At 51.3% G+C, this 26,820-nt stretch overlaps 1 protein-coding gene across 2 annotated transcripts; it reads right to left on the bottom strand.

Moving 5' to 3' along the window:
* Nucleotides 1-858: 858 nt before the first annotated feature.
* JAKMIP3 (Janus kinase and microtubule interacting protein 3) lies at nt 859-26,241 on the bottom strand. Of its 2 annotated transcripts, XM_079311947.1 has the most exons (22): nt 26,067-26,241; nt 24,490-24,987; nt 22,042-22,257; nt 20,414-20,533; nt 19,627-19,773; nt 19,145-19,276; nt 18,648-18,683; nt 17,332-17,391; nt 16,292-16,420; nt 13,998-14,126; nt 11,096-11,179; nt 10,409-10,471; nt 10,176-10,274; nt 8,512-8,610; nt 8,379-8,432; nt 6,972-7,037; nt 5,859-5,927; nt 5,711-5,788; nt 4,121-4,324; nt 3,108-3,173; nt 2,377-2,449; nt 859-920 (listed from the first exon to the last, which is right to left on the bottom strand). In XM_079311947.1, exons 1-21 carry the CDS (start codon nt 26,196-26,198, stop codon nt 2,399-2,401), a joined length of 2,532 nt encoding a protein of 843 aa, XP_079168073.1. In that variant the 5' UTR covers nt 26,199-26,241; the 3' UTR covers nt 859-920; nt 2,377-2,398. The 2 variants fall into 2 exon arrangements, 1 of the variants encoding a protein (XP_079168073.1); XR_013775013.1 differs by lacking the exons at nt 859-920; nt 2,377-2,449 and having other exon boundaries at nt 4,121-4,245; nt 8,373-8,432.
* Between the last annotated feature and the right edge of the window lie 579 nt (nt 26,242-26,820).

Below are 26,820 nucleotides of genomic sequence, written 5' to 3'. Positions count from 1 at the left end.
ATTTCTTCTGGATTTTCCCCTCCTCACCTTCACTTTTTCTAGAGGATTCTTTTCCATTCCCAGTTCCTGTTCCAGCCTCCTGGGCTCGGGCTCTGTGGAACTTGTGCTTCCTTTCCCCAGGTGAGGACATTTTCCAGGTGAGGACATCCTCTGTTCCCTCTTGCTGCCTGTCCCAGCCCAGTGCAGGTGGATTAGGGATAATCTGGTTGAGTTCACTCTTTTCCAGGTTGAACTTTTTGCTGGGACAGTGTTAAGCCATTTTTGTCTTTGTTCAGGGACAGCCAATTATAAATTATTGCCTATTTTTCCTCATCGTGGTTTACTGACAACTCAAAAAAAAAAAAAATTAAAAAATTACAGCTTGATTTCCTGAATGTAGCTTTACATTTTTTACTAAAACTCATGGGATGTTCAACAAAGCATGGGACATACCCAATGAAGAAATGCCTTGATACAAACCACTCCATTTTCATTCATATTCATAATTTTCATTCACATTCATCCTTCCACGAGCTTCTCCTCTGCAACACTTCCTGAAACCTTCTCCCAAGACAGATTTTTGTGGGTAACAAACACATACAAACAGGACACGGGCACTTCTACACAGAAGCAATTTGCCACCTGCTTGGCAGGGAAGCAGAAGGAATCCAGAGGATCTGAATCAGTGATGGTGCTGCTGGCAGAGCCTGGGCTGCAGCACAGCCAGGAGCAGTTGGGGATTTTTTGGGCTCAGTTCAGTCCCCTCCCAACGCTCCCAATGCTCCTCAGGGTCTCAGGGGTGCAGGGACCCCCCATGGGCTGCACCTCCCAAATCCAGCAGCAGAGGAGGGCACAGGGAGGAAGGGCAGAGTCTGGTGAGGGATCCAGGCAGGGCTGTCCCCTGGGGACAACAGCAGGAGCAGCTGGAGTGGCCTCAGGGGCTGGAAAAGAGAAAAACAGGAATCAGAGGAGAGCCCAGCGGGGCAAAAATAGCATTGATGAAACTGCTGTGAGCTCCTGTTCATAACTGCTGAATTGTACAAGTGGTGAGAGGGGTTGTGATATTCCATTTGTGGTGTATTTGTGATATTCCATTTGTGGTGTATTTGTGATATTCCATTTGTGGTGTATTTGTGATATTCCATTTGTGATATTCCATTTGTGATAGATATATTTGTGATATTCCATTTGTGGTGTATTTGTGATATTCCATTTGTGGTATTCCATTTGTGATGTATATATTTGTGATTGATAGATATATTTGTGATAGATATATTTGTGATAGATATATTTGTGATAGATATATTTGTGATATATTAGTGATATATTCCATTCGTGGTATATTTGTGATATTCCATTCGTGGTATATTTGTGAGAGATATATTTGTGAGAGATATATTTGTGGGAGATATATTTGTGGGAGATATATTTCTGCCATATTCCTTCCATATTCCATTTGTGTTGTGTTGCCCGTGCCACCCAGGCTGTGCTCATTTCCCCCAGAAATGGGGCACTTACCCCTGCTCAGTGGGAAAGGGGGTTCAGGGGGTCCCTGGCTCTGTGCCTGGAGGAACAGACCCTCAAACTGCCCCCAGACCCAGCTGGCTGCAGGGACAGGCCCTGGCAGGGCAGGGTCAGCCAGAGGAACCAGCCCTCCCTGGGCTTGTCCTGATTCAGCTTTCCTGCTTCAAACCTGCCCCATTCCCCTCAGCCTGCCCTCTAAAAATGGAAATTCTCTTTTTTGCCTGCTGCTGTCCAGGTTTCTTGGTTTTTTTTAAATGGGTGTAGGAATACTGAACAAGTCCAGGCCATGCTCTGTGTTGTGTGCACCAGCCAAACCATGTTTAGCTGTTTTTCTCCATATTTTACTATCTAATTGTTTCTCTGCATATTTTACTATTTCTTCACACACTTTGCTGTTTTTCTGTATATTTCTTAGTTTAAACCAATATTTATAGCAAGAGCACAAAATAAGCCATTTGTAATTGTTTTTCTACAACTTGCTAAAACCCTTCAAAGCCACTAAAACATAAATTGTACTAAATTAAAAAAAGCTAAAAAACAAAAGACCAAAATTAAAAAAAAAAAAAATTCTAAACAACCACTAATCATCACACCTGAACAGCTTGTGCAAAGCAAGTAAACAGCATAAAAACACCAATCAAAAAAAATTAATTGCATAAACAGTAGTGTTAAAATGTATAATTAAAATGAAAAAATAAACAATAAATCAGCTTCTACATAATCATAGTTTGCTGTCCAAAGGTCCCGTTTTTCCCACACTGGAGATTTCCATTTTTGGGTTCTCTGGGATGCCCAAGAGACCCTTCAGTCCTGCAGATAGAGCAAAAGGAAAGTTGTGATGGAGAAAGGAGCAGAGCAGAGCCAAGGGCTTACCTTGTGCACGTGGCCTGAAGGACTATGACCAAAGAATGAAAGCTAAAGAGAAAAATAAAAACAAAAATAAAAACTAAAAAGGGGAGAGAAGAGAGGGAAAAATGGAAGAGAAGAAAGAGATTAAGAGTTTACAGTGTGTTTAACTGAGAAATAAGCTGTGGTTACAGACAGAGGGCAAAAAAACTCTCAGGTGAGAAGAAATATGGAGTGTGAAGGGAAATCTGAGTGCTTGGGGTCAGCTGGGCTCAGGAGAGCTGCTGGGGACAGGGAGCTCTGGGCTCTGTGTCCCTTCCCTGGGGGCTCTGCCCCATTCCCCTGGGGGTCTCTGTCCCATCCTGGGCTCTGTGTCCCTTCCCTGGGGGCTCTGCCCCATTCCCCTGGGGGTCTCTGTCCCATCCCAGGGCTCTGCCCCATCCTGGGCTCTATGTCCCTTCTCCTGGGTGTCTCTGTCCCATCCTGGGGCTGTGTCCCATCCCCTGGGGCTCTGTGTCCCATCCTGGCCCCTGTCCCATCCCATCCCTGCCCAGTCCAGGCTGCACCCAGGGCTATCAGGAAGGAATAACAGGGATAACCCAGTTTAACCAGTTCTCTCCCTGCTCACAGGCACTGGTGCAAGCACAAGCTGCTTTCCTGGAGCTGTTTCTCTTTCTCACTGCTCTACACACACGAGCTCTGGTGAAATGGAGAATGGTCATGTGCACACACAGCAGCAGTTCATCTGCATCACTTACCTTTTCCTCTAACTCTTTTATTTGTCTTTTTTGGCCTTCAATTCTTTCTTCTAGCTCTTTAATTCTCTGTCAGATGTCAAATAAAATAAAACACTTATTAATCAACCAAATACAGATGTACCCAGCAGGTGCATTACCCCGGGGGATATCAACTGCATGTGCTGTGTTTCCAATGAAGATAAATTGGGTAATAATCGATAATCCAGCTGCAGGTGAGTGCTCAGGGGGGTCACTGGCAAGGAAAGAAAGCACCCTGCCCTGTGTGCAGGGTCAGCAGGGACTGTGTTGGGGCAGCTCTAGGTGAGGGGGGGCTGCTGCTGCCAGGTGAGGGGGGTATGGTGCTGCCAGGTGAGGGGGGGCTGATCCTGCCAGGTGAGGGGGGCTGATCCTGCCAGGTGAGGGGGGCTGGGGGTGGTGCTGCCAGGTGTGGGGGGGCTGCTGCTGCCAGGTGAGGGGGGCTGGCCCTGCCAGGTGTGGCTGGCCAGTCCTGCCAGGTGTGGAGGGCTGGCCCTGCCAGGTGTGGCTGGCCAGTCCTGCCAGGTGTGGGGGGCTGGCCCTGTCAGGTGTGGCTGGCCAGTCCTGCCAGGTGTGGGGGGCTGGCCCTGTCAGGTGTGGCTGGCCAGTCCTGCCAGGTGTGGGGGGCTGGCCCTGCCAGGTGTGGGGGGGCTGGCCCTGCCAGGTGTGGGGGGCTGGCCCTGCCAGGTGTGGGGGGCTGGCCCTGCCAGGTGTGGCTGGCCAGTCCTGCCAGGTGTGGGGGGCTGGCCCTGCCAGGTGTGGCTGGCCAGTCCTGCCAGGTGTGGCTGGCCAGTCCTGCCAGGTGTGGCTGGCCAGTCCTGCCAGGTGTGGCTGGCCCTGCCAGGTGTGGAGGGCTGGCCCTGCCAGGTGTGGCTGGCCAGTCCTGCCAGGTGTGGCTGGCCAGTCCTGCCAGGTGTGGAGGGCTGGCCCTGCCAGGTGTGGCTGGCCGGTGCCGCCAGGTGTGTCCTCGCCCCAGCGCGGCCGCGGGCCACACCCACCTGCTGGGCGTGCTGGATGAGCTCCATCCTCTCCCGCAGGATCTGCGCGTCCCGCTCCCGCAGCTCGCTCATCACCTGCCGCTTCCACTGCTCCACCGCGCTCTTCAGCTTCTCCTTCTCCTCTTCTGAAAGAAGTTCGGAAATTTTGGCTCCAGCTTCTTGCTGCAGGGCATCATAGAGCATGGCTTCTAATTCCAGAATTTGCTAATCAAAAACAATATAAAGCTGTCAGCTCGACCTTGTGCCTGGTGGGGTGAGGAGTTTGTGAGGAGCTGAGCGTCCCTGGAAGGCAATGGGAGAGGGGAGTGCTGAGCCCCCCACACAGCCAGAGGGAAAACACTCCAGACTGGGATGGGACTGGCCCAGTCCACCCCACAAACATCTGGAGTCAGCTTCTCCTTCCTGGGGATGGGAGGTGGCAGGAGAAAAGCAAAAAAAAGAAAGGAAGGGGGAAAGGGAGAAGGGAGAGGGAAAAGGGACAAGGGAAAATATAAATAGGTAAAGGGAAAAAGAAAAGAGGTTCATAACAAACTCATTTTGTGAGTTACAGATATTTGTACATGTGTTTTTCAGTCCCTTTCCCAGCTCCTGCTCTCCAGCAGGGGACACAGCAGCACCAGTCCATGCTCCTGCTCCTGCCAGGGGAAAGTGCCCCGTGGGGACATTCCCAGCACCTCCTCAGCTCCAGGAGGGTTTGTGCCCAAGGAAAGGAGCCTGCCCTGCAGCTGGGCCCTGCTCCTGCCCCTCTCAGACAGACAGACCCCTCTGGGGTCCCTGGGATGGAAAGTGTGGAAAGGGAAATGGACTGGCAGGTTTCCCTGGGGCCACTGAGCCTGGCACCCTCCTGGGGCAGGGAAATCCCTCTAAAGCTCTTACAGGGCTTGTGTGCTTTCCACTGTGTGCTGGGTCCACACACAGCTCAGAATGTGGCTAAATCAGCCCTAAAATGGACAGAAAATGTATGGAGCACAAGCTCCCCCAAATGGTTCAAGACACAAGTAGGCAATGGGATGCAGAAACAGAGGAATAAATACTCATTGCTCCTCTGAAAGTCTAACTGTGCTCTAGGTTTACATGGAGCTGGAAAATGAGATAAACTGAGAGGAAACTTTATGCCTTTTGTGGATATTTATAACTTTCCTCTCTTTGGTGGAAACAAGACAGTGCTGACAGAAAAGATGGGTGAACCTGACTTAATAGCAGTTCCATTTCAAATTTACACATCCCAGGTTACCTCCAGCTGCCCTGGTTACACAGGGTGTAATCCAAAATCCAAGGAAATGTCTAGGCTAAAATATCTTTTTTTAAAATGTAAGATAATTTCTTTATCAGTCCTTTACTGAAACCCTGACTGAATTAGAACTTGGGTTAATTCTCAGGTCCCAACCCTGCAAGGGCCACTCACACCCAGGAGCTGTGCTCAGCAGGGAGCTGTGGTTGGCTCAGGGTGCAGAGGAGCTGCTGAACTCTCACCCCCTGAGCCCTGGGGCACTCCACGAGCAGCACTGCCCAGGGCAGGGCAGGGCTGGCACAGGGGCAGAGCTCAGGGAGCTCCTCCAGGTCCCACCCAGCCCCACTGACAGCCCTCACCTTGTGAGCCTGGTCCAGGGACTGCTTCCTGAAGTCCAGCTCGTCATCCAGGTATCCCTTCTGCTTGCTGAACAGCTCCTGGGGACCAAGGAGGGGCTGTCAGTGCCCACCAGGGCCCCAGGGCAGCTCCCCCCTGCCCTCCAGGTACCTTCTCGTTCTCCAGGTCCAGCATCTTCTGCTGCAGAGCTGACTCGGTCACCTCGATCTGCTGGAGCCACTGGGGAGAGAGCAGAGCCTGAGCAGAGCTGAGCAGAGCCTAAACACAGCCTGAGCACAGCCTGAGCACAGCCTGAGCACAGCTGAGCACAGCCTAAACACAGCTAAACACAGCCTAAACACAGCCTAAACACAGCCTAAACACAGCCTAAACACAGCCTGAGCACAGCCTAAACAAAGCCTGAGCACAGCCTGAGCACAGCCTGAGCACAGCCTGAGCACAGCCTGAGCACAGCCTAAACACAGCCTAAACACAGCCTGAGCACAGCCTGAGCACAGCCTAAAGACAGGCTGAGCACAGCTAAACACAGCCTAAACACAGCCTGAGCACAGCTAAACACAGACTAAACACAGCCTGAGCACAGCCTAAACACAGGCTGAGCACAGCTAAACACAGCTAAACACAGCCTAAACACAGCCTAAGCACAGCCCAGAGCTCATCCCAGGGTGAGCACAGCCTGAACACAAACCCAGGGCAATCCCACACAGAGCTCCATGGTTTTTGGGGTGCCCCAGCCCCACACAGAGCTCCATGGTTTTTGGGGTGCTCCAGCCCCACACAGAGCTCATGGTTTTTGGGGTGCCCCAGCCCCACACAGAGCTCCATGGTTTTTGGGGTGCCCCAGCCCCACACAGAGCTCCATGGTTTTTGGGGTGCTCCAGCCCCACACAGAGCTCATGGTTTTTGGGGAGCTCCAGCCCCACACAGAGCTCCATGGTTTTTGGGGTGCCCCAGCCCCACACAGAGCTCCATGGTTTTTGGGGTGCCCCAGCCCCACACAGAGCTCCATGGTTTTTGGGGTGCCCCAGCCCCACACAGAGCTCCATGGTTTTTGGGGTGCTCCAGCCCCACACAGAGCTCATGGTTTTTGGGGTGCCCCAGCCCCACACAGAGCTCCATGGTTTTTGGGGTGCCCTAGCCCCACAGAGAGCTCCATGGTTTTTGGGGTGGAGCTGACCCTCCCCCAGCAATAGAGCCATGGAATTCTGCTCAGAGGGGTGGGATCTCTCCAGCCCAGTCCAGGTGTGCTGCTGGGGTTGTTACCTTTTCAGCCAGCGTGAGGACAGTCCTGGCCTGGATGATGACCACCTGCTCTTCGTTGGTCAGATTCTGCACAAAAGCAGAGCACAATTACAACAAAGCCCAGTGTTGTTCTTAACCCCCTGCTGTTTCAAATACAGCTGACATTAAATAAGTCTGAGGAACAACAAACTGAGGCAGAGAAAATTAGTACTGTAACACAAAATCATTGTAAAAGACATTGTCACTATTCATTACCAATCCTTATCATACATAATTTCTCCAAAACTCTCATTTACTAAAAAGAAAATGGACACTGGATCTGTTTGTACCCAACAGGGAATAAACACACATTTACACAGGACAAGATCAAGCTGAGCACAAAGAGCCAAGGGGAGAAGAGATGCAGTGCTCATCCCATGCCCCATCCTCACTCTGTGCACCAGGTGATGGCTGTGGGAAGCATTTATTGAGATGTTGGCTAGTCCATCCATCTTTTGTTGCTCTCTCAAAAGAAATCCAAGTTCTGGAAGTGGGCTTTGCATTTCACCCTGAGCTTCAGTGTGGCACAGGCACAGCAGGGGAAGGGGCCAGGGGCTGGGTCAGAGGCAGAGCTGGGGCAGCCCCTGGTACCCAAATTGTCCAGGGGGAGAGTTGGGGCAGCCCCTGGTACCCAAATTGTCCAGGGCAGAGCTGGGGCAGCCCCTGGTACCCAAATTGTCCAGGGGGAGAGCTGGGGCAGTCCCTGGTACCCAAATTGTCCAGGGCAGAGCTGGGGCAGTCCCTGGTCCCCAAATTGTCCAGGGGGAGAGTTGGGGCAGCCCCTGGTACCCAAATTGTCCAGGGGCAGAGCTGGGGCAGACCAGGTGAAGAGCTGTGAGAACAGTGGGGACCGTCCTGCAGCCCCAGTGTGGGGTGGGGGCTCCCAGGAGGATTCTGGAGTGGCTGAGGGCTCTGGGAGACCCCCCTGGATGCAGTTACTCTCTGCCACCTGCTGAAGGAGAAGCACTTGCAGGTTTCTTATTATTCCCTTCTCCTTCCTGCGCTGCAGCTTTGACTTCTTGTGCAATAGCCCAGTTACTCTCAAGGGTTAATGGGCTATTGGACAACCTCAAAGCACACAGCTGCTGAAATGCAAAAGCAAAGCAAATGCAGAGCAGGCAAAGGAAGAAGTGAGTGAGCAGTGGGCAGGAAGCAGCAAACACCACACTCCTCTCCAGGGAGCAGGAGTGTCAGGGGCAGCACGGTGACACCGAGCCCGTTTCACTCTTCAGGGAGTACAAAACCTTGAAATGCAGGAAATGCTTTGCTGGTAGCCCAAAGCAGAGGCAGGACAGGCTGTGCAGCAGCAGAGCAGGCAGCTGTGCTCACTCCACACGAGGACACCTATTCCAAAAGCATGCACAATTTATTAAAGGAACATACACTTACGGCGTTATCCCCTAAAATGTCCAACTTTTTCATCAGCTCTGCCACCACAATGTCCTGAGGAGAGAGAGGGAGAAGCAGATCGGCACAGAGCCCTGGCTGTGCCTGGGGGGGACGGGGAAGGAGCATCCCTTACCGTGACTCCTTCGGCCTCGCAGTACACCTGCAGCGGGCTCCTGCCCTCGGCGAAGGGGCCGTGCAGGAAGGCGATGCCGGGGGAGCGCCTCTCCCTCTCCTGCAAGGACAAGGGGGACAGGCAGTGCCAGTGCCCCCCACCTGCCCCACGAGCCCCTCAGAGCCTGGGACCCGGGCACACTGCTGCTCTGGCCTCAGCTCTGCCTGCCCAGGGCTGTGCCTGTGCCTGGTGCTTGCCCAGGGCTGTGCCTGTGCCTGGTGCTGCCCAGGGCTGTTTGTGCCTGTGCCTGGTGCTGCCCAGGGCTGTTTGTGGCTGTACCTGGTGCTTGCCCAGGGCTGTGCCTGTGCCTGGTGCTTGCCCAGGGCTGTGGCTGTGCCTGGTGCTGCCCAGGGCTGTTTGTGGCTGTACCTGGTGCTTGCCCAGGGCTGTTTGTGCCTGTGCCTGGTGCTGCCCAGGGCTGTTTGTGGCTGTGCCTGGTGCTGCCCAGGGCTGTTTGTGCCTGTGCCTGGTGCTGCCCAGGGCTGTTTGTGCCTGTACCTGGTGCTTGCCCAGGGCTGTTTGTGCCTGTGCCTGGTGCTGCCCAGGGCTGTTTGTGGCTGTGCCTGGTGCTGCCCAGGGCTGTTTGTGGCTGTGCCCGGTGTTTGCCCAGGGCTGTTTGTGGCTGTACCTGGTGTTTGCCCAGGGCTGTTTGTGGCTGTGCCTGGTGCTGCCCAGGGCTGTGCCTGTGCCTGGTGCTTGCCCAGGGCTGTTTGTGGCTGTGCCTGGTGTTTGCCCAGGGCTGTTTGTGGCTGTGCCTGGTGCTGCCCAGGGCTGTTTGTGCCTGTGCCTGGTGCTGCCCAGGGCTGTTTGTGCCTGTGCCTGGTGTTTGCCCAGGGCTGTTTGTGGCTGTGCCTGGTGCTGCCCAGGGCTGTGCCTGTGCCTGGTGCTTGCCCAGGGCTGTTTGTGGCTGTTTCTGGTGTTTGCCCAGGGCTGTTTGTGCCTGTACCTGGTGTTTGCCCAGGGCTGTGCCTGTACCTGGTGCTTGCCCAGGGCTGTTTGTGGCTGTGCCTGGTGTTTGCCCAGGGCTGTTTGTGGCTGTGCCTGGTGCTGCCCAGGGCTGTGCCTGTACCTGGTGCTTGCCCAGGGCTGTTTGTGGCTGTGCCTGGTGTTTGCCCAGGGCTGTTTGTGGCTGTGCCTGGTGCTGCCCAGGGCTGTTTGTGCCTGTACCTGGTGCTGCCCAGGGCTGTGGCTGTACCTGGTGCTGCCCAGGGCTGTTTGTGGCTGTTTCTGGTGCTTGCCCAGTGCTGTGTCCAATAGAATAGAATAGGGACAGGAGGGAAGGGTTAAAGTACTTTTGATACTTTTGGTATTGGATTACAACACCCTCCACCATGTGAAATCACACACTTCTATTTAACTACATCCCCATGGTTTTAACTGCATCACTCAGATTTGGAAGGTTCTCCAGGGCTCAAGTCAAAGCAGAGTTCTGCAGGGGTCAGTGGCAGGAGGCACAGAAAGCTGAACCCCCAGGTTTGTGGGGTCCAGCACTGACATGCTGGGGGTTGGAGGGGCCCCTAGAGCTCATCCCTCTTGCCACAACCACCTACCAAAATCACTGTTTTGTGGTGTTGCTGTGTCAGGGCTCTGCAGGGACCCCAAACCCGCAGTGGTGGGGTGCTCACCTCCAGCTCCAGGATCCTGAACTCCAGCAGCTCGTTCTGGTCCTTGGCATCCTGCACGTCGTGTTTCAGCCGAGCCTCCTCAGCCTCCATCTGCCTGATCTGCCAGGGCACACACAGTCACCATCCACCCCAGCCCTCAGCTAGATTACAGTACTGGAATGGGAACATTGCACCCTCTCCCTCCCTCAACACACAAAGATTATGGGAATAATGCAAATAGAAAAGCTGAATACCTTTTCTACCAGCTCCTGGTTTCTCCTGTACAGTGCCTGCTTCTCCTCAATCCACTTCATGTCCTGGGAAGGAAATGAACACACTGGAGGTGAAACTGCAGCATTTAACAACAGCACAGCAGCAAGAACTGCACTGAGTCTCACATACAGAGGGACACAATGATAGCTGTGAAACTGTAAATCCATTGCTTCCTAAAATAAATTCCTAAACTAAACTTGCCCATATAATTTTAACAGCTCTGTAATACACAAATGGAATAAAAACATCCCAGTGATTGATTAAAAAACTCTCTCAGGTAAAATCTGGTTTGCATTAAAGGAATATTTCCAACTATGTGTTTACCATCAAATTTCTGTTTTGCTAAATACAAATGACATATTTCTGCAGACCAGGCAAACTAAACTTATTCACAAGGTAATCTCTTAGACTGAGGAATACATAAACCCACAATTCCCAGAACATGGTTTGTGAGCAAGAACAACAATATTACTTTTTTGTTGTTGCCTTTTTGTGTTTGGGTGGGGGATTTTTTGTGTTTCTGTTTGTTGTTTTTGTTTGTTTTGTTCTTGTTTTTTCCCTTTGTTTGTTTGTTGTTTTTTTATCTGCAGAAGTGATCCAGGAACCAGCCCAGGAACCTTTCTGGTCCCCCAGCAGAGAGGTGGGGAAGGGGCTGGAGTCAGCATTACCTGTCCCTGCTCAGCCAGAGCCTTCTCCAGGTCTTCTATCTGAGCCTGGGACCGGTGGATTTCTGCTTGGAGCTGCTCACGGGTCTGTGGGATACGAGAGAGAAATGAAAAAACCAAAAACAAACAAAAAACCCCCAAAACAAATCAATAAAGAATAATTAAAAAAAAAATCAAACTTTCTCCAAAAGACCAAACTTAATGCAGTTACAGAAAATATTTAAAACACCAAATGCTTTTAACAAATTATTTTGAAAGTTCTTTGGCAGAAGAAATTTGCAGCTGAGCAGAGAGTATCAAATAATCAGATGTAATCAAATCGAGTCTGGGAGAAGGGATTAATGATTTTGAGATTTAACTCAAGATTAACACAATGGCAAAGCAGAGGGGGCTCCTCACAGCTGGTCATGGCAGGCTGAGCCAGAACCCCCCTTCCTCTTTGAGATGAAAATTATTATGGCACAATTCTGGGCACTTAAATTTGGAGCACATTCAGCACTCAGAACAGAGAAACTGGCAAATGTCCCTGACCTTTGTGCCTTATCTGAGACTTAGAACCTCTTCCATGATTTAGTGCCACATCTTTCATACCCATGTCTCATTTTTCAATATATTTGTAGCTTCCTGCTTATTTAAATAGACACCACATTCCTACACATTTCCTGGAGAACAGATGTAATTATTGTCAGTTATTTTATTTGTTACATACTTCCACAGAACATTTTCTTTCCTTGAACCATTTCTGTGCTATTTATCCTGTTATACACAGTGAAAGTGATCTTGTTTGTGTGACCTGCACTGGTGCCACCTTTGGCTTGCTGTGAAAAAACCAAAATCCAGTCACTTTCCCAGCTGGGCAGCCTTGGCTCACTGGGGGTTTCTTTCCAGGTGCAGTCCCTGATGTTTCAGAGGAGTTGTTCATTCTGGGAATGTCAATTTTTGTGCATTACACACTGACGCCCTGTAAGTGTTCCTGGATAACAGGTGTAGGAACAAGGTAAGGCTCTGCAGGCACATTTCTCCTGTTAAACAGCAGATCTGTGCCTTTCCTGAGTGCCACCCCCTCAGGCTGGGCATGAGCCTGCCAGCCCTCCATAGAACCATGGATGGGTTTGGGTTGGAGGGACCCCAAATCCCCCCAGTGCCCCCCCAATGGCAGGGACACCTCCCATTGTCCCAGTGTCCAGCCTGGCCTTGGCACTGCCAGGGATCCAGGGGCAGCCACAGCAAATCTGGGAATTCCATCCCAGCTCCCAGGGAACAATCCCTCTGCAACCCCTTGGAACACACAACCAGCAGCACTTGAGTTCCAGAGCCACAGGAATTTTGAGGCAGACAGGCAGAATAGCACAGGGCACCTTGCAATTCAATTAACAGAAAAATCTCAGCTATAAGCCTCCTAAACATTTTATGAGGAATCATGTAATCTCTCAGAGCCCAGAAGGAATTAAAGACCACGCATTACACTTTTAAGGCTATCTGTCCTAGTTCTTCATAGAAAAAGAGCTTATTTCAAGGATTTCCCATATAAAATTGTGCCTGGGTTTCCCTCGGGCTGCTCAGAGCTGCAGCAGGGCTGGGTTCTCAGCAGGACTCAGTGCCTGGGGCAGCCAGGTGAGCTGGGGATTTGCTGTATGGGATTAGGGAGTCAACACAGCAACACGACCCCTCTTGCATGCAGCAAGAAAGAGCAATTTATGGAAGAAAACTATCGCTTTAAATAAGAGACTTTGTGCAAAACAAAATACAGAAGATTCGTTGGTTAAAGAAGGAAACACCTCTTGTCCCAGGCTTTGTCACAGGTGTTTATCTTTTGTTATAATGATTTGTCTTATGTTTACATTAGAGAAATGTCTCTAGCTTGGAAAAACCCTAGCTGAGCCTGAGAAAGCCAGACTGGAAAAATCCTTTATGATTTTCCCTGGGCCTGTAATGGCCTGTGTTGGGTTGATGTGTCCAGCATTGTGTGTTCTGTCCCATCTGCTGAAGGTGGGGCAGTGCCCCTGATCTCCTGGCACACATTCTCTGCTAATGGGCCATCTTTAAACCAGCTGGGCAATCATCTTTACCTTTCCCATGACCCACCCAGGAGGTATCACCTGTTAATGGGCCATTGTTAAAAACTGGGTGTGGCAGCGATTCTTATCCCTGTGGGAGATATCTCCTGCTAATGGGCCATTGTTTAAAACTGGGTGGGGCAGTGCCCCTGATCTCCTGGAACACATTATCTGCTAATGGACCATCTTTAAACCAGCTGGGCAATCATCTTTATCTTCCCACAGCCCATCCTCCCACCAGGAGATATCTCCTGTTCATGGCCACTGAGTCCCAGTGCATGGCTGATAAAATTCCATCATCCCACTGGGAGATGCTCCAGCCAGGGCAGGAGCCAAGCCTTTCCTACCCAGAGAAAAACTGAGATTTGGGACACCAAGGCACCTTCTTTCCACTGGATTCCAGAGGAAAACCAGACCCTTCCACATCATCCCTGGAGCTTCAGAGGAAACTGCACCTTCTCCAGGAGCACTGCTCCAGCTGAGCCACATCTGCCCCTGCAGGAGGATGCAGCACCATGGAATGGGACTGTGCCACCACCCTGACTGACTGACTGTGCCAGCTTGGATTCTGACTCTGGCAGGGCTGGGATTGTTCTGTGTAATACTGCATTGCTATTTTAATTGTGCTAGTAAAGAACTGTTATTCCTAATTCCCCTATCTTTGCCTGAGAGCCCCTTAATTTCAAAACTATAATAATTTGGAGGAGGGGGTTTACACTCTCCATTTCAAGAGAATCTCCTGCCTTTATTGGCAGACACCTGTCCTTAAACCAGGACCCAGGGAACAGCCCAAGCAGGGCCCCCACACCACCCTGGCAGCCCCAGGGCACCCCAGGAGCCGTGCACACCTTGACCTCCCGTTCTGCATCCAGGGTGCCCCCGACCTGCTCCTGCAGCAGGGCGTAGGCTCTCTGCAGAGCCTGGTACTCCATGGTCAGCTGCCGGAACCGCAGCTCCGTCTCCTCCTTGGCCATGCCCTGCCAAAAACAGGAGAGAGGGTTGGTTTGTCCTTACAGGTGCCAAAAACATCACTTCTGAAATGCAGTTTGGGACCAGGTCTGTCGGGAAGGGTAAGGGTTTGACAGAAAGGTCTCACAGATTTGTAACAGAAATATCTTGGAATGTAGAGTCTGAAGAAGGAATAGAACTGACAGCAAGTTTTGATATAAGAAAAGAATTGCTGAGCCAGTCTTACTGGATAACTAGAAAGCAAAGGGTAAAATGAGTTGGAAGGGGTTTTTATAACTCAGAGCAAAGGATAAATCCACCTCAAATAAAAGATGTTTTTAGCACGCAAAAAGATTTTCACAGGCAAACAAAAAATGCCATGTTGCAAGTAGAAAAAAAAAAAATCTCAGAATTTTCCACTGAAATACAACTTCTAGCTTAAACAGTAACTAACTTTTAGTGATTGGAAAATAATAACATGAATATGGCAATGCTAGTGGGTATAACAGGTAATAGTAAAGGTATTGGTTGGTTGTCATGTTTTAGGATGCTCTGCAATGAAAAGTGTTTAATGCATTGTAACCAGAACTGGAGCAGCTTCAGACAAACTCACAGCTGAGGCTGACAGCTGTGGGCTGGGCTCTGTCACCCGTGAATTGCTGCATCCCCTAGATACAATAAACAGCATTTAAAATACTAAATAAATGGTTGCATTGTTTGGATACAATAAACAGCATTAAAAAGCCTCCTGGAGCCCCACATCCCTCTTTTGGCTCTTACACAGGCACTAAAAATCTTGGTGAAGTGCCCTCAGGCTGCTTCTCCTCTGTCCCCTACACATCTCTTGCACGCTCTTACCTCCAGGAAATGCAATACAGAAATAAAAAAAGATAATCCCTGCCTTGGAAAGATAAAAGCTTCCCTTCCATACAGCACACTAATGGCTGCACCACCCTTTCTTATTGGAACAGGGAAAATCATCATGGTAAAGGTGAAAATGCAGCTTTCTTTAACAACAAAAGGTTTTCAATTTGGAAAGGAAACCAAGCCTGACAGCCTCACTCAATTATTAAAACAGGATTCCAGAGTAATCATTGTAGAACTGGTGACAGCAACATGAAAGGAGCCCTTCATCTTCTTCACCCTCCTCACAATATCCAGCACTGAATGCTTTCATGTCAGCCTGACCAGATTATTTCACTCAACATGAAATGGAATTTCATTGCTGGGTGCATGCATCAACTTCCCACTGAACAGGGGGAGAATGTCAATATGGAATGAAAAATAAACAGCTCATACATGAATGCATTCCCCTTTCCTGCAGCACAGCACAGGCCTGGAAAGCAGCCACGATGGAGTGAGGGATTCTGCAGGTTCCCTTCAGATCCAATTGCACACCTGCAGCCAGTGCACCATGAAACCTGCACATCACCAGGGCAATTTTGGTTATTACGAGACTCTTGTGAAGCCCAGAGTGTGTGATGGTCCAGTGACCTGACACACATCAGGGAGTGCATTTGTGGGGAAGCCCTGGCAGCACAAGGAATAATCCCTTTAATTTGTGCTGCATTTGTGTGCTCTGCTCTCAGAGCCCTGGAGCCCAGCCAGGAGCCAGCCTTTCCCTGGAGCTTCAGGGAGGGATTGCTCCCTTCTCCTTCCACAGACACAGACCCACTGCTCTGTGCTGAGCTCAGCTGGCCCAGGCTGCACAAAACCTGCAGCCAGGCTCAGAGCGAACACACCTCCCCAGGGCTGCCCAATTCCTCAGGTTTTACACCTTCAGATCTGCCATAAATTCAATATTCCAACAACATGACATTTGCAGCTTGGCTGGAGGTTGTGAAATTACTGAAGACCTGAGACTGAGACACTGACCAACATGCACAGCACCAAATTCACCAGAAATGTTTCATATTGTGGCCTGGGGTGACAGAGTGACAGAAAGGATGTGAGAGAACAGAAATGATAGAGAGAAAGGTGGGGCAGAGCAAGAATTCCATTAAACAGCAGTGTCGAGGTTGGGACCAAGGGTCAGGATCAGGGGTCAGGTTTAGGGTCAGGATCAGGGGTTAGGTTTAGGGTAAGGGGGTCAGGGGTTAGGTTTAGGGTCAGGGGTCAGGATCAGGGGTCAGGATCAGGGGTCAGGGGTCAGGTTTAGGGTTAGAGGTCAGGGGTCAGGTTTAGGGTCAGGTACCTCCTCCAGGTCGTCCTCGGGCGTGCAGGGGGTCTGGTCAGTGCGGTCAGTTTGGTAGGAGATGGAGGAACCATCAGACTCCAGGGAAGCCTCCTCATCATAGCCATAGAATGTCTCCACCACGGGCTTCTGACAGAGAGCAGGGTCAGGGAGCACAGGGACAGACTGCCCTGGGGACAGACAGACTGCCCTGGGAGGGACAGACAGGAGAATCACAGAATCCCAGAACGTGGCAGGGACCCCTCCCCCTGTCCCAGTGTCCAGCCCCAGTGTCCAGCCTGGCCTGGGCACTGCAGGGTTCCAGGGGCAGCCACAGCACATCTGGAATTCCATCCCAGCTCCCAGGGAACAATTCCTGCCCCAATCCCATCCAGCCCTGGCAGTGGGAGCCATTCCCTGTGTCCTGTCCCTCCATCCCCTGCCCAAAGCTCACCCAGTTCCAGAGACAGACCCTGACTCCCTGCAAGGGTGATGTGATTTTCAGGATGACAGGAGTTATCTCCCATTGACCTCAATTAGTTATTCACAGACTCATTAGCTCCAGCCTCACTCTAATTCTTCATCTGTGGATCACAGCACGCTGGCATTAGACCTTCCTGTGGCATTTTAGTGTTAATATTTACATTAACACCCTGCCAAGCCCTCATTAACCAACATTCCCTTTTCCCTGAGCTCTAACCATCGTTTCCCTCACCGGCAATTTTCACATGTTCCTAAACTCCACCATGAATTATTTACAGCAGACACGTGTTTTCAGGCAGCACCATTAGAAGATCATTTGGAGATGTGTTAATTCATAAAATTTGTCTCCTCTTAAGACAACCACATCCCTCCAGAGTCCCAGAGGGTAAATGCAGAGCATGAAAAGGCTCAGAATGCTCTAGGAATGCAAACAGGTCCCCTTGAATATCCCAGTGCAGTCTGTGAATGTCCTTGAGCTGCATCACCCAAATTTCAGTCCAGGACCCAGAGCAGAGCCCTGGGGTGCCCTAAGCACCCACTGTCCATCAGCATGGCACCACAGGAGGGTTGTTTTATACCTTAGGAATTCTTGTCATTTTCTTCCTTTGCTTCCTGAACCTTAGCAGCTTATCCCGTTCCTGCAAGAGTCAGAGATGTGTGCCAGTGTTTCCAGAGAGACATTATTTAAATTAACCATGTCAGCACAGGATCCATTGGGGAACAGGAACATCCCTGCAGCCACTGTCACCACTCCTGGGTTATTCACTCCAGCAGCTCTCAGGTTTGCCACAGACAACCAGAAACTGCTCTTTGTGTCCATGAAAACCAACCTGAAACAAAGCTGGTGATAAGCTGAGAGCTTGTGTGTCCCTGGAGCTGCTGCATGGTGACCATGGCACTGCAGCCCTTGCCCTGGAAGGTGCAAACACACACACACACCCCCAGGAGCCCCACTGCAAATGTTTCAGGGACTCTTTGAGCTCAGCACGTCCAGGCTCAGCTCCTTCTCTAAGGACCTGCAGGTTTCCTGTGCCTCTGGAGGAAGGACTGGGCATTTACTGCTGACAACAGTTTTTCCAGTCAGAGGAAATAATAGAATAATCAAATTCCAGGTTGGAATTTAATATCACCTTAAATATCAGCTCCTTTCACCCCTGCCATGGCAGGGACACCTCCCACTGTCCCAGTGCTCCAGCCCCAGTGTCCAGCCTGGCACTGCCAGGGGTCCAGGGGCAGCCACAGCAGCTCTGTGCACCCTGTATTCCCCACCCTCCCAGGGAACAATTCCTTCCTCTTTATGGAGTCAGGTGGATTTTTTACAGTACTCAGAGCAAAGTCTCTGTTCTGGGTTTGCAAAGCCCAGGGCTGCAGAGAGGGAAGCTCTGGAGGGGAAAGCCTCAGATATTTTGCTGGCTGTGGTGACCCTGGGGACACTGGTACTGCTGCTGCCTCAGCCTGGTGGCAGTGCCAAGGCCAGTGGGGCAATGGGAACAGCAATCCCATCCACAGTAAGGGGCTGTAACCCCAGAACAGCCCTGCCCTGCACAGCACAGGGAGGGGGCAAGGGCAGGCTGAGCACTCCCTGCTGTGGGTGACACAAGGAGGAGCAGCCAGAGTGAAAAATGCATTTGCAAGGTGACAGAGCTGCCCTGGAGATGGGGACACTTGTCCCTGGCCATCAGGCAGGTGGAGGGATGGAAGCTTCCCTCCTCTCTCCCACTGTGCTTTTCTCTGCTGAACAAGTGCTGAATAAAATCTGCTCTGAGGAAACCCCTGGGTCAGCTCACTGCTGAGCACAGCTGGAAGGGAGGATAAATATTGTCACACCCAGCCTGCTTTCCATGAACAGCAATTCAAAACATGCAGATGGGCAGGAAGTCAATGTCACTCTTACCATGACACTCTTCACATAGCCAGCAGTCTCCAGGGTCTAATGAAAAAGAGTGAAACAATGTCAGTAACTGCACAGACTTAAAAAGAAAGGGACAAAAGTTATTTTCTAGAGGAGTATCCTGATTTTGGTGTTTTCTGTTTCCCAGGACTGAGAACATGCTAAGAAGGAGCCAAGCCCCCAGCCCAGGACTGCAGAGCACCCCTGTACACAGGAACCTTCAGCCCTGGGGGTGTCTCCAGCTGAAGGGGCTTGGGCAGGTTCCCTCCCAGACCTGGCCACCAGCACAGGTAAGGATGTGTTTCTATCCTGCCAGGCCAATGCAGATTGGGGCACCCCCAAACACCCTTAAAATAAAATTAAAGGTAATTGATATTCCTACTGAGCACAGGGATGCCTGCCAGCCTCCCCTGCCCACTGTGCCCATCAGCCCCCAGAGCCCCTTTAGCCCCTTCCTGGGGCTCCCTCTGCTCTGCCCTGGTCCCTCAGGTGCACCTCACCTTGGAGAGCTCATCAATGATGTTCTGCTGCTCAATCACTTGCAGCCTCAGGAAATCCACTTCCCTTTCTTCCTGGCTGTGGTCAAGGTCGTTTAAGGAGCTGGGTCTCCTTATTGCTCCAGTTCTTTGCCTCTAGAATCCAAGAACCACAGGGCAGAAGAGGAAATGATCAGGAGGCTTTGCCAGGGGGTTTGGCCCTTCCCTGTGCATCTCTCCAATGGCAGCTCCCCTTCTGCAGAGCCTCACATCTGGGCTCCACATGTGCCAGATGTTCCTGCTGCCCCAGCTGGACAAGGGGCAGAGCCACCAGTGAGGGTTTCCCAGGGATTGGGAGGAGATTCTGGCAGGGAGGTTGAAGGTGAACCATGGAATGCCAGATTAGTTTGGGATGGAAGAATGGAAGAGTTTCCCCTGGAAGCTGCAGGCCCATGCCTGCTCCCCCAGCCCCACATCCCACCCTCTCCCAGGAGACAGGCACTCACCATGGCGATATTTTCCTGTGTCACAAATTTCAATTTATTTTCCATTCGACGTAAGGCGTGTGACAGCTCCTCATTCTTCCTACTGAGGCGTTTGTTTTTGTCCAGGATGGGTTTGTACTGACTCTCTGCTTCTCTGAGACGCTTCAGCTGAAAGGTAAAGAGAAAAATAACACCTCTGGAGCTTTTTCATCAAATGCATTGACTACTTTCTGCAGCTATCACACTAGACCTGGTCAAAAATCCCTGGGATTTTCCATTGGGCAGAGAGAATTCTGCATGAGAATTCTATTCAATCTGTGCAGCAAACATTCAGTGTGAGAATGTACTTATTTTTTAAGAAGAAATAAATATAATTTGAGCCAATTCTGCCTTAAATGTTGTACAAACTGAGGGGAGGGATGCTGCAGAGCCCCAAACACCGAGCTGGGGAGGAGCAGCCCCTCAGCCCCTGCCACTTCTTACCTTCCTTTTGTCAGGGTGGGATTAAATGTGTGAGATGGTATTTCTTGTTGGGACCCAGATGTTCATCAGTTCTTATCTATATTACAGCCCCCCAAACCGTGAGTTCTACAGCACTTCAGGCTAACAAATGAAAAATGGAGCCCCATCTCTCTACAAGGCGTTTTAAGGATAAACTGTCCAGTTCAGAAATGACACCTAAATGATTTTTGCTTTTATCCCAATAACGACCACCCCTGGTTTGCAATGCAGGCTCTTCTGCCCAACAGCAAGCCCCTGGTGCTCTGGGGCAGGCAGCACATCCCCAGGGCCCTGTGCCCTCACTCACCAGCTCGTTCCTCTCCTCCGACAGCAGCGCGTTCCTGTCCTCCAGCTTGCGGATGATCCCGCTCAGCTCCGCGATTTTCAGCTGGAAGCGCCGGGCGTCCTTCTCATCCAACTGCTGTTCCTAAAACAAAGATCAACTGCAAATAACTGCTCCTAAGTGCACCAGCAAGAGCACCCTGGCAGAGCCCAGACCTTCTCCTGTCCCAAATCCAAGCATTTTGAGATGTTATGGAGCGTAACCCACGGGAAGCTGCAGGGCGAGACCAGTGGGAGGCCAGGAGTGGAAATGTAACAAAGAATGCAAATGCAGAGGTGTGTATGTGCATATGTACGTGCATATGCAAATACAGAGTCACAAACGTGACAGTACAAATGTGCAGATACAAAGCTTACAAATGGTAAACTTGGGAACAACAGCAAATATCAAAACTGGAGGCCGTGTTCCAATGATGCCACTGTTGAACTGAGAGCTTCAGACACAGCGCCCACTCTGGGGACTTGGCCAAAGAAACTGATATTCAAATTACTGAATGGGGGAAATCCATGCAATTGTGCATTCAATAAGCTCTTCTTCCAAAAAGTTGTGGCCCTTATGGGGTCCTAAAGGGTCACTAGTAAGGCCACTTTATCTGAGTGAAAATGCTTAATCAAATTAGAAATGAACAGAGATACAGGTAGGAGTGTTCTTGTTCAGAATCACAGAGGAGTCACAGCTCCTGACAAACGTGACAGACTTTCCCTCTTCTCTACCACCTATTCTGGTTTTTGGCAGAAGTAGAGTCCAACTAGAGAGGCAAATTAGTGCCCACAGTGCTGGTGGCACTTTTGGGAGGTCTAGGGTTCCTCATTCAACAGGTGCAGGAGAGGCTTGGGCCAAAGAATGAAACAGATTGGTTTGCTCAGGTAGAAGTTTTACACTTGTACCGAGCCAATCAAGGCTGTTGCAAAAGAAATCTTGATGAGGATCAGCAATGAGAACAACCTGCACACGTCAGAGGCACGAGGGCAGTTCCCCGAGGGCTGTTCTGGGCAAAGGGAGGTGCCAGAGTTACAGAGCTGGAGGGGTGACTCCAGCTGAGTGTTGTGGCTGGAGCAGAGAATAAACAGGACAGAACAGGTTGGGAGTCCTGGTTTGTGACCCGCTGATGGTGAGAGCTGGGCAGCCCCTGGGGGGCTGCAGGGGTCCCTGGGGGGCTGCAGGGGTCCCTCTGGAACTGGCCTCGTCCATCTGACCCCAGCCCCAGCGAGAGCTGGCACACACACAGCGCGTGGTGAGAAATGCATTTGCATCGTTTGTTGGCAGAGTCGTGTCCAACTGGCAAACTAAGGCGGGTGGCTGAGCATGGAACAGTGAGGAGGAGGAGAGAAAGAACAGAGGAATTTCACCCTGCTGACAAAATGAACCAAACCGAGCGGGGAACGGAACGACAGGAAGCAAAAGCTCTCCCATGGCGAGGTTTGATCGGAAATCACAAAGGTTTGGGCACCACAAAAACGAGAGCGGGGAGCTCTCTGTGCCCCAGCCCCTGCACAGCCATGGGACAGCTCCTGCCCCGGGTGCACTCATCAAGATTCTGTGGCTCGGTGCCCTTTGGTGCCCGTTCAGTGAAACCACGTGGAAGTGCTTACGGGGCTTCCCGAATGGTCTGAAGCGTCTCCTGCACCACTTGCATAAGGAAGTTCCCGCTTGGGGCTGCTCAGGTGCCGGTCAGACTCTTTGAGCTGGGACAGTTGTTCATCTAAAGCCTCCTTTTGGAGCTGCAGTCTCTGAGCATGCCCGGCTCGCACCCCTAACTCTCTCTCCAGCACGAAGACTGCTCTGTCCTTAAACTTAATCTCCTCCATCTACAAGGAGAACAGAACACAGTCACACCCCGAGCTCCCCGCGGTGGCACAGCCCTGCCCTGCCACCCAGCCAAGCACAGCCCTCCTCCAGCAGGCAGAGACGGTGGCACAGGGCCTGGCACCCTGCACCATCTCACAGCATCCTAAACACAACCAGAGCTGGACATTCCCACCGCGCTCTGATCGCTTCGCTCACACAGCTGGCGATTCCTTCTGCCCGATGCCACCGCTAAAAATTATTAATCCAGATCTTCCAAATAAAAATGCTGAAACCTCAGTATCCTTTAAATTTTCAAAATTCCTAAAAGAAATGTGTTTGGTTTTTTTTTTTTCCCCCAAAGTTCTTCCTTGTGAGCAATTCCCTTTCCAAAGGAGGTTTTACTTACATATAATAAACATGCAAAATCACAAAGTGCTTAAATGACAAATGCCCAGTGACCCCCAATGCTCTCCCTCCCTGTTTGCCTGTGCCAAGGGCCCGTGCACATTCTGCAGGAGCAGCCAGGATCAGAGCCCTGGGCTCTGCCCAGGGAGGGACACCACTGCCAGATGTGCCCAGATGTGCCAGCCAGGCACATCTGCACCAGGGCTGCAGAGCTGATCACACCTCGTGGGGCACAGACACGGATCCCAGAGAAAGGCAGGAGCCACTCCAGCCCCTCAGGGGTCTCTGAGCTGGTTTCAGCCTCCAGAAACACAAGATTTTTGCCATCAGTTGTTCAGAATTTAATTTCAATAGTCGCTTTTTAAGCCTGGCCTGCTTCAAATAAGAACATTCTGCCTTCTAAGAGCTGTGTTAATACTTTTATCTCTGCTTTGTCTGAAAACCTGTAAAAAATGACATTAGGAATCGACAGTCACTTCAAGGACTTATTTTGCAGTAAATGCCAACGTGACCTGTCCAGGGCAGGTGCTGGCAGGTCACAGAGGCAGCAGAAAGCAAAATGGAGCAAATGGAAGGGATTTTGGTGCAGCTGACTAAAGATCCTTTCAACAATGTCCATGGAGGCAGCGTCTGCTGGCTTTGAATGGAACAAAGACAAGGTGCTCACAAACACCTGAGGTCTTTCTGCCAAAAGCCTAATGAGGAGGAATCTAAATGGATGCACAGATGAAAAGATAACACATCTTTTAATCATCATAACAATGATTATCTGTTTAAAATAAGCAGAATATTGGGTAGTTGATTCTTATTTATATGGAAACAAAGACACATTACAACAAAGGCAACACATGAAATTGGGAGGGACAAAGAGATGAGAATAAACACAGAACATTTCCCAGCATTTCACTTATGGCTTGTTTTCAATAAAATAAAAATCCCTAAACATAGCCTGCATAAACCACAAGCAAACATCAGCACTGACATCTCCCTTCACCTGAATAAATTCCTGTACATGACACACAGACAGGTCTGGTGCCTGTGTGAGACAGAGACAGGGTGGGAGCAGCACAGATGGAAGGGAAGGGAATTCCCTGAGCCCAGGAATGAGAGGAAAGGCAGGGCCAGGGCCCCAGGACTCACTGGCAGTGGTGCAGGTCCATGGGCACTCAGCCCCTGGGCAGGGCCAGCCTGGCCTCATGCTCTGCTGCTGCTGGGCTCTGCTGGGCTCTACTGGTGCTGTACTGGGCTGTGCTGGGCTGCTCCTGGCTCCTCTCCCTGCTCCCACCCTGGCTCTGGGGCTGGGAAGGGGCGGCAGCACAGGAGCATCCAACCACCTGCCAGCCCCCCTGCCTCTGCAGGGCTGGGATGAATATTGATGAGTGTTTATTTATGTGTGCTCGTTCATAGGCAGCCCTGAGCTCGCTGGTGCCAATTGCAGAGCAGAGTCACCACGGTGGGTTTGGAGAGGAGCTGCCCCTGAACGCCCTGCTGTGTGCAGAAAGGAGCATTTGGGATCTGAGCCTCACTATGGGCTGTCCATGGGAACTGGCAAAGGGAAGGGAGGATCAGGGAGGAAAGCTTGGTGAGGAAATAGAGGCATAACCCAAGGAACAACTGCTGTAGCATTGTCCTGACCAGCCAGCAACCTGAGGGCCCCTCCTGAAACCTTTAATGTGAACAACATCAACAGCTCTGACACGGACAAAGAAGTTTCTTACAGAACATCCTAATACTTTCAGAAACCAGCTTGCCCTTCCTAGCAGTAGATGTGCAGCTAGCCCCAGAGTCCCAGAGGCAGCAGGGATGATTCCCCAGCAGGAGCAGCCCCCGAGCAGCCCCACACGTACCAGCCTGCGGATCTCCCTCTCGCACTCCCTCTTGATCCTGGTGATCTCCTCCTGGTGCAGGTGGTACACGTTCCTTATCTCTGCCGCTTTGATCTTGTCAGCCTGGATCACCATGGTCAGAGCCTCCTCCACCTGCTTCTTGGCCCCCTTCAGCTCGGAGATTTCCTGCTGCATTTTGATTTTCTCCACCTCGAAGCCCTTCTTGGCCTCCTCCTTGGCCTCGCTGAGCAGCACTGTCTTCACCTTGTCGGGGCCCCCGTCGCGCACGGCGTTCAGCAGGGTCTGCAGCCTCTGGATCTCGTTGTCTTTGATTTTGATCACCCTCAGCAGCTCGGCCTCGTGCTGCCTCAGGAGTGTCTCTCGAACAGCTTGGAGCTCTTTCATTTTGTCCTCGTGCAGTTTGACTTTGAGCTCTGTGACCACCACTGTGCTTTTGTGCTGTTCGTGCTCCTTGATCTGCTTCACCTCCTGGTTCTTCTCCCTCTCCAATTTGCTGACCTATGAGGAAAACCAAGAAAGTACAGCATTTTCAATCAGCCAGACAATGAATGCCTGCTGTGATATTATTGAAAAATGGCACAGATGACTTCAGAGTATTACACCTCAATGCTGGGATGTGTGTGTCCACAAACTGGAGGTAGCAGGGTCATGTTTAATACACATTTAGGAATCAGTCAGTACCCTCTGAGTAAGTCTGAGTCCTCATTTTATTCAGCAGGAGCTCTCACAGAACATTCCCCACAAAATAAGGGAAAAATGAGATTCAAGGCCATCACTGTGGCACGCTCAGGCACAAACCTGCATGTGCATAGGTAGGACACAAAAATCTCTGTGCAAGCTCCTGTGGAGCCCCAAACAGCTGCATTTTACCAGATGCTTTTAAAACAATGAATTATTCAGCAGAAATAACTGACTGTACCTGACCACACAAGGCTCAAGTGATGTTTCAATTTAAACCATGCCATGAACTCTAGAGAATCCATGGCCAGAAGAGGCTGTGAAGGACAGGGAGAAGGAAAACAAAGCCCTCAGCCTTAAATCTGCAAATGGTGCTTCACAGCAAAAGGATTAACAGATGCTCTGTTTATATGCCCATGTGTGTCAGATTCATGGTCTGAAATGCCTAATAATGATGCAAATTCATGGAAAAATGCAGACTATCATTTTGTCCCTGCACGGTAACACATTTCTATTCTGGAACAAAACCCCCCCAAAGTTTATCAGTGGAAACTGATTTGGGGAATTAGGGAGAAGCAAATGAATATTTCATGCTCTTGCTGAGAAGGGATCTGATGGCAAGAGCTGGAAACTCTTGGAGCTGAGGCTCCAGCCCCATCAGCTGAGCATCTCCCAAAGGTGAGGGAGGAGCTGGGTCTCCTTGGAATTTGGGCATTAGAGCAGCAGGCAGAGCTGAGGTTCAGCATCGTTCATGTGGGTAAGCAGCTGCTCTGGAGGAGTTTGAGCCCAAAACCCAAACAGAATCCGTGCAAGGGAGGAAGAGCAGGGGCAGCAGAGAGAACGTGGCACTGCCGCGCTCTCCAGACTCCGAGAGACCCCCAGGGAAGGGGGGCGCCCACCTTGCTCTTCTCCTGCTGCAGCTCGATCTGGATGTCGGTGAGCTTGGCCCGGAGCTCCTCGTTGGCAGCCTGCAGGGCAGCCAGGGCGTCGGGCTTGTCCCCCCTGGCACGGCTGGAGCTCCTCTTGGCCATGGTGAGGGACGCGCCCCGCCGGCTCGACCGCGCCGCGATCTACATCTTCCTGCAGGGACAGGAACGGGGACGGAATGGGGAACAGCCTGGGAACGGGGGAAACTGCCTGGGAATGGGGGAAACTGCCTGGGAATGGGGGAAACTGCCTGGGAACGGGCAGGGCTGGGACAGGAACGGGGACGGAATGGGGAACAGCCTGGGGATGGGGGAAACTGCCTGGGAATGGGGGAAACTGCCTGGGAACGGGCAGGGCTGGGGCAGGAACGGGGACGGAATGGGGAACAGCCTGGGAATGGGGGAAACTGCCTGGGAACGGGCAGGGCTGGGGCAGGAACGGGGACGGAATGGGGAACAGCCTGGGAATGGGGGAAACTGCCTGGGAACGGGCAGGGCTGGGACAGGAACGGGGACGGGCGACGGAATGGGGCCGGGAAACTGCCTGGGAATGGGGGAAACTGCCTGGGAATGGGGGAAACTGCCTGGGAATGGGGGAAACTGCCTGGGAACAGGGAACAGCTGGGAGCAGGAATGGGGACGGGGGACAGAATGGGGAACAGCCTGGGGACGGGGGAAACTGCCTGGGAATGGGGGAAACTGCCTGGGGACAGGCAGGGCTGGGACA

Source organism: Erithacus rubecula (assembly GCF_903797595.1).
Source record: "Erithacus rubecula genome assembly, chromosome: 9".
NCBI classification, from domain to species: Eukaryota; Metazoa; Chordata; class Aves; order Passeriformes; family Muscicapidae; genus Erithacus; species Erithacus rubecula.
This window is presented reverse-complemented; position numbering and strand designations above follow the sequence as displayed.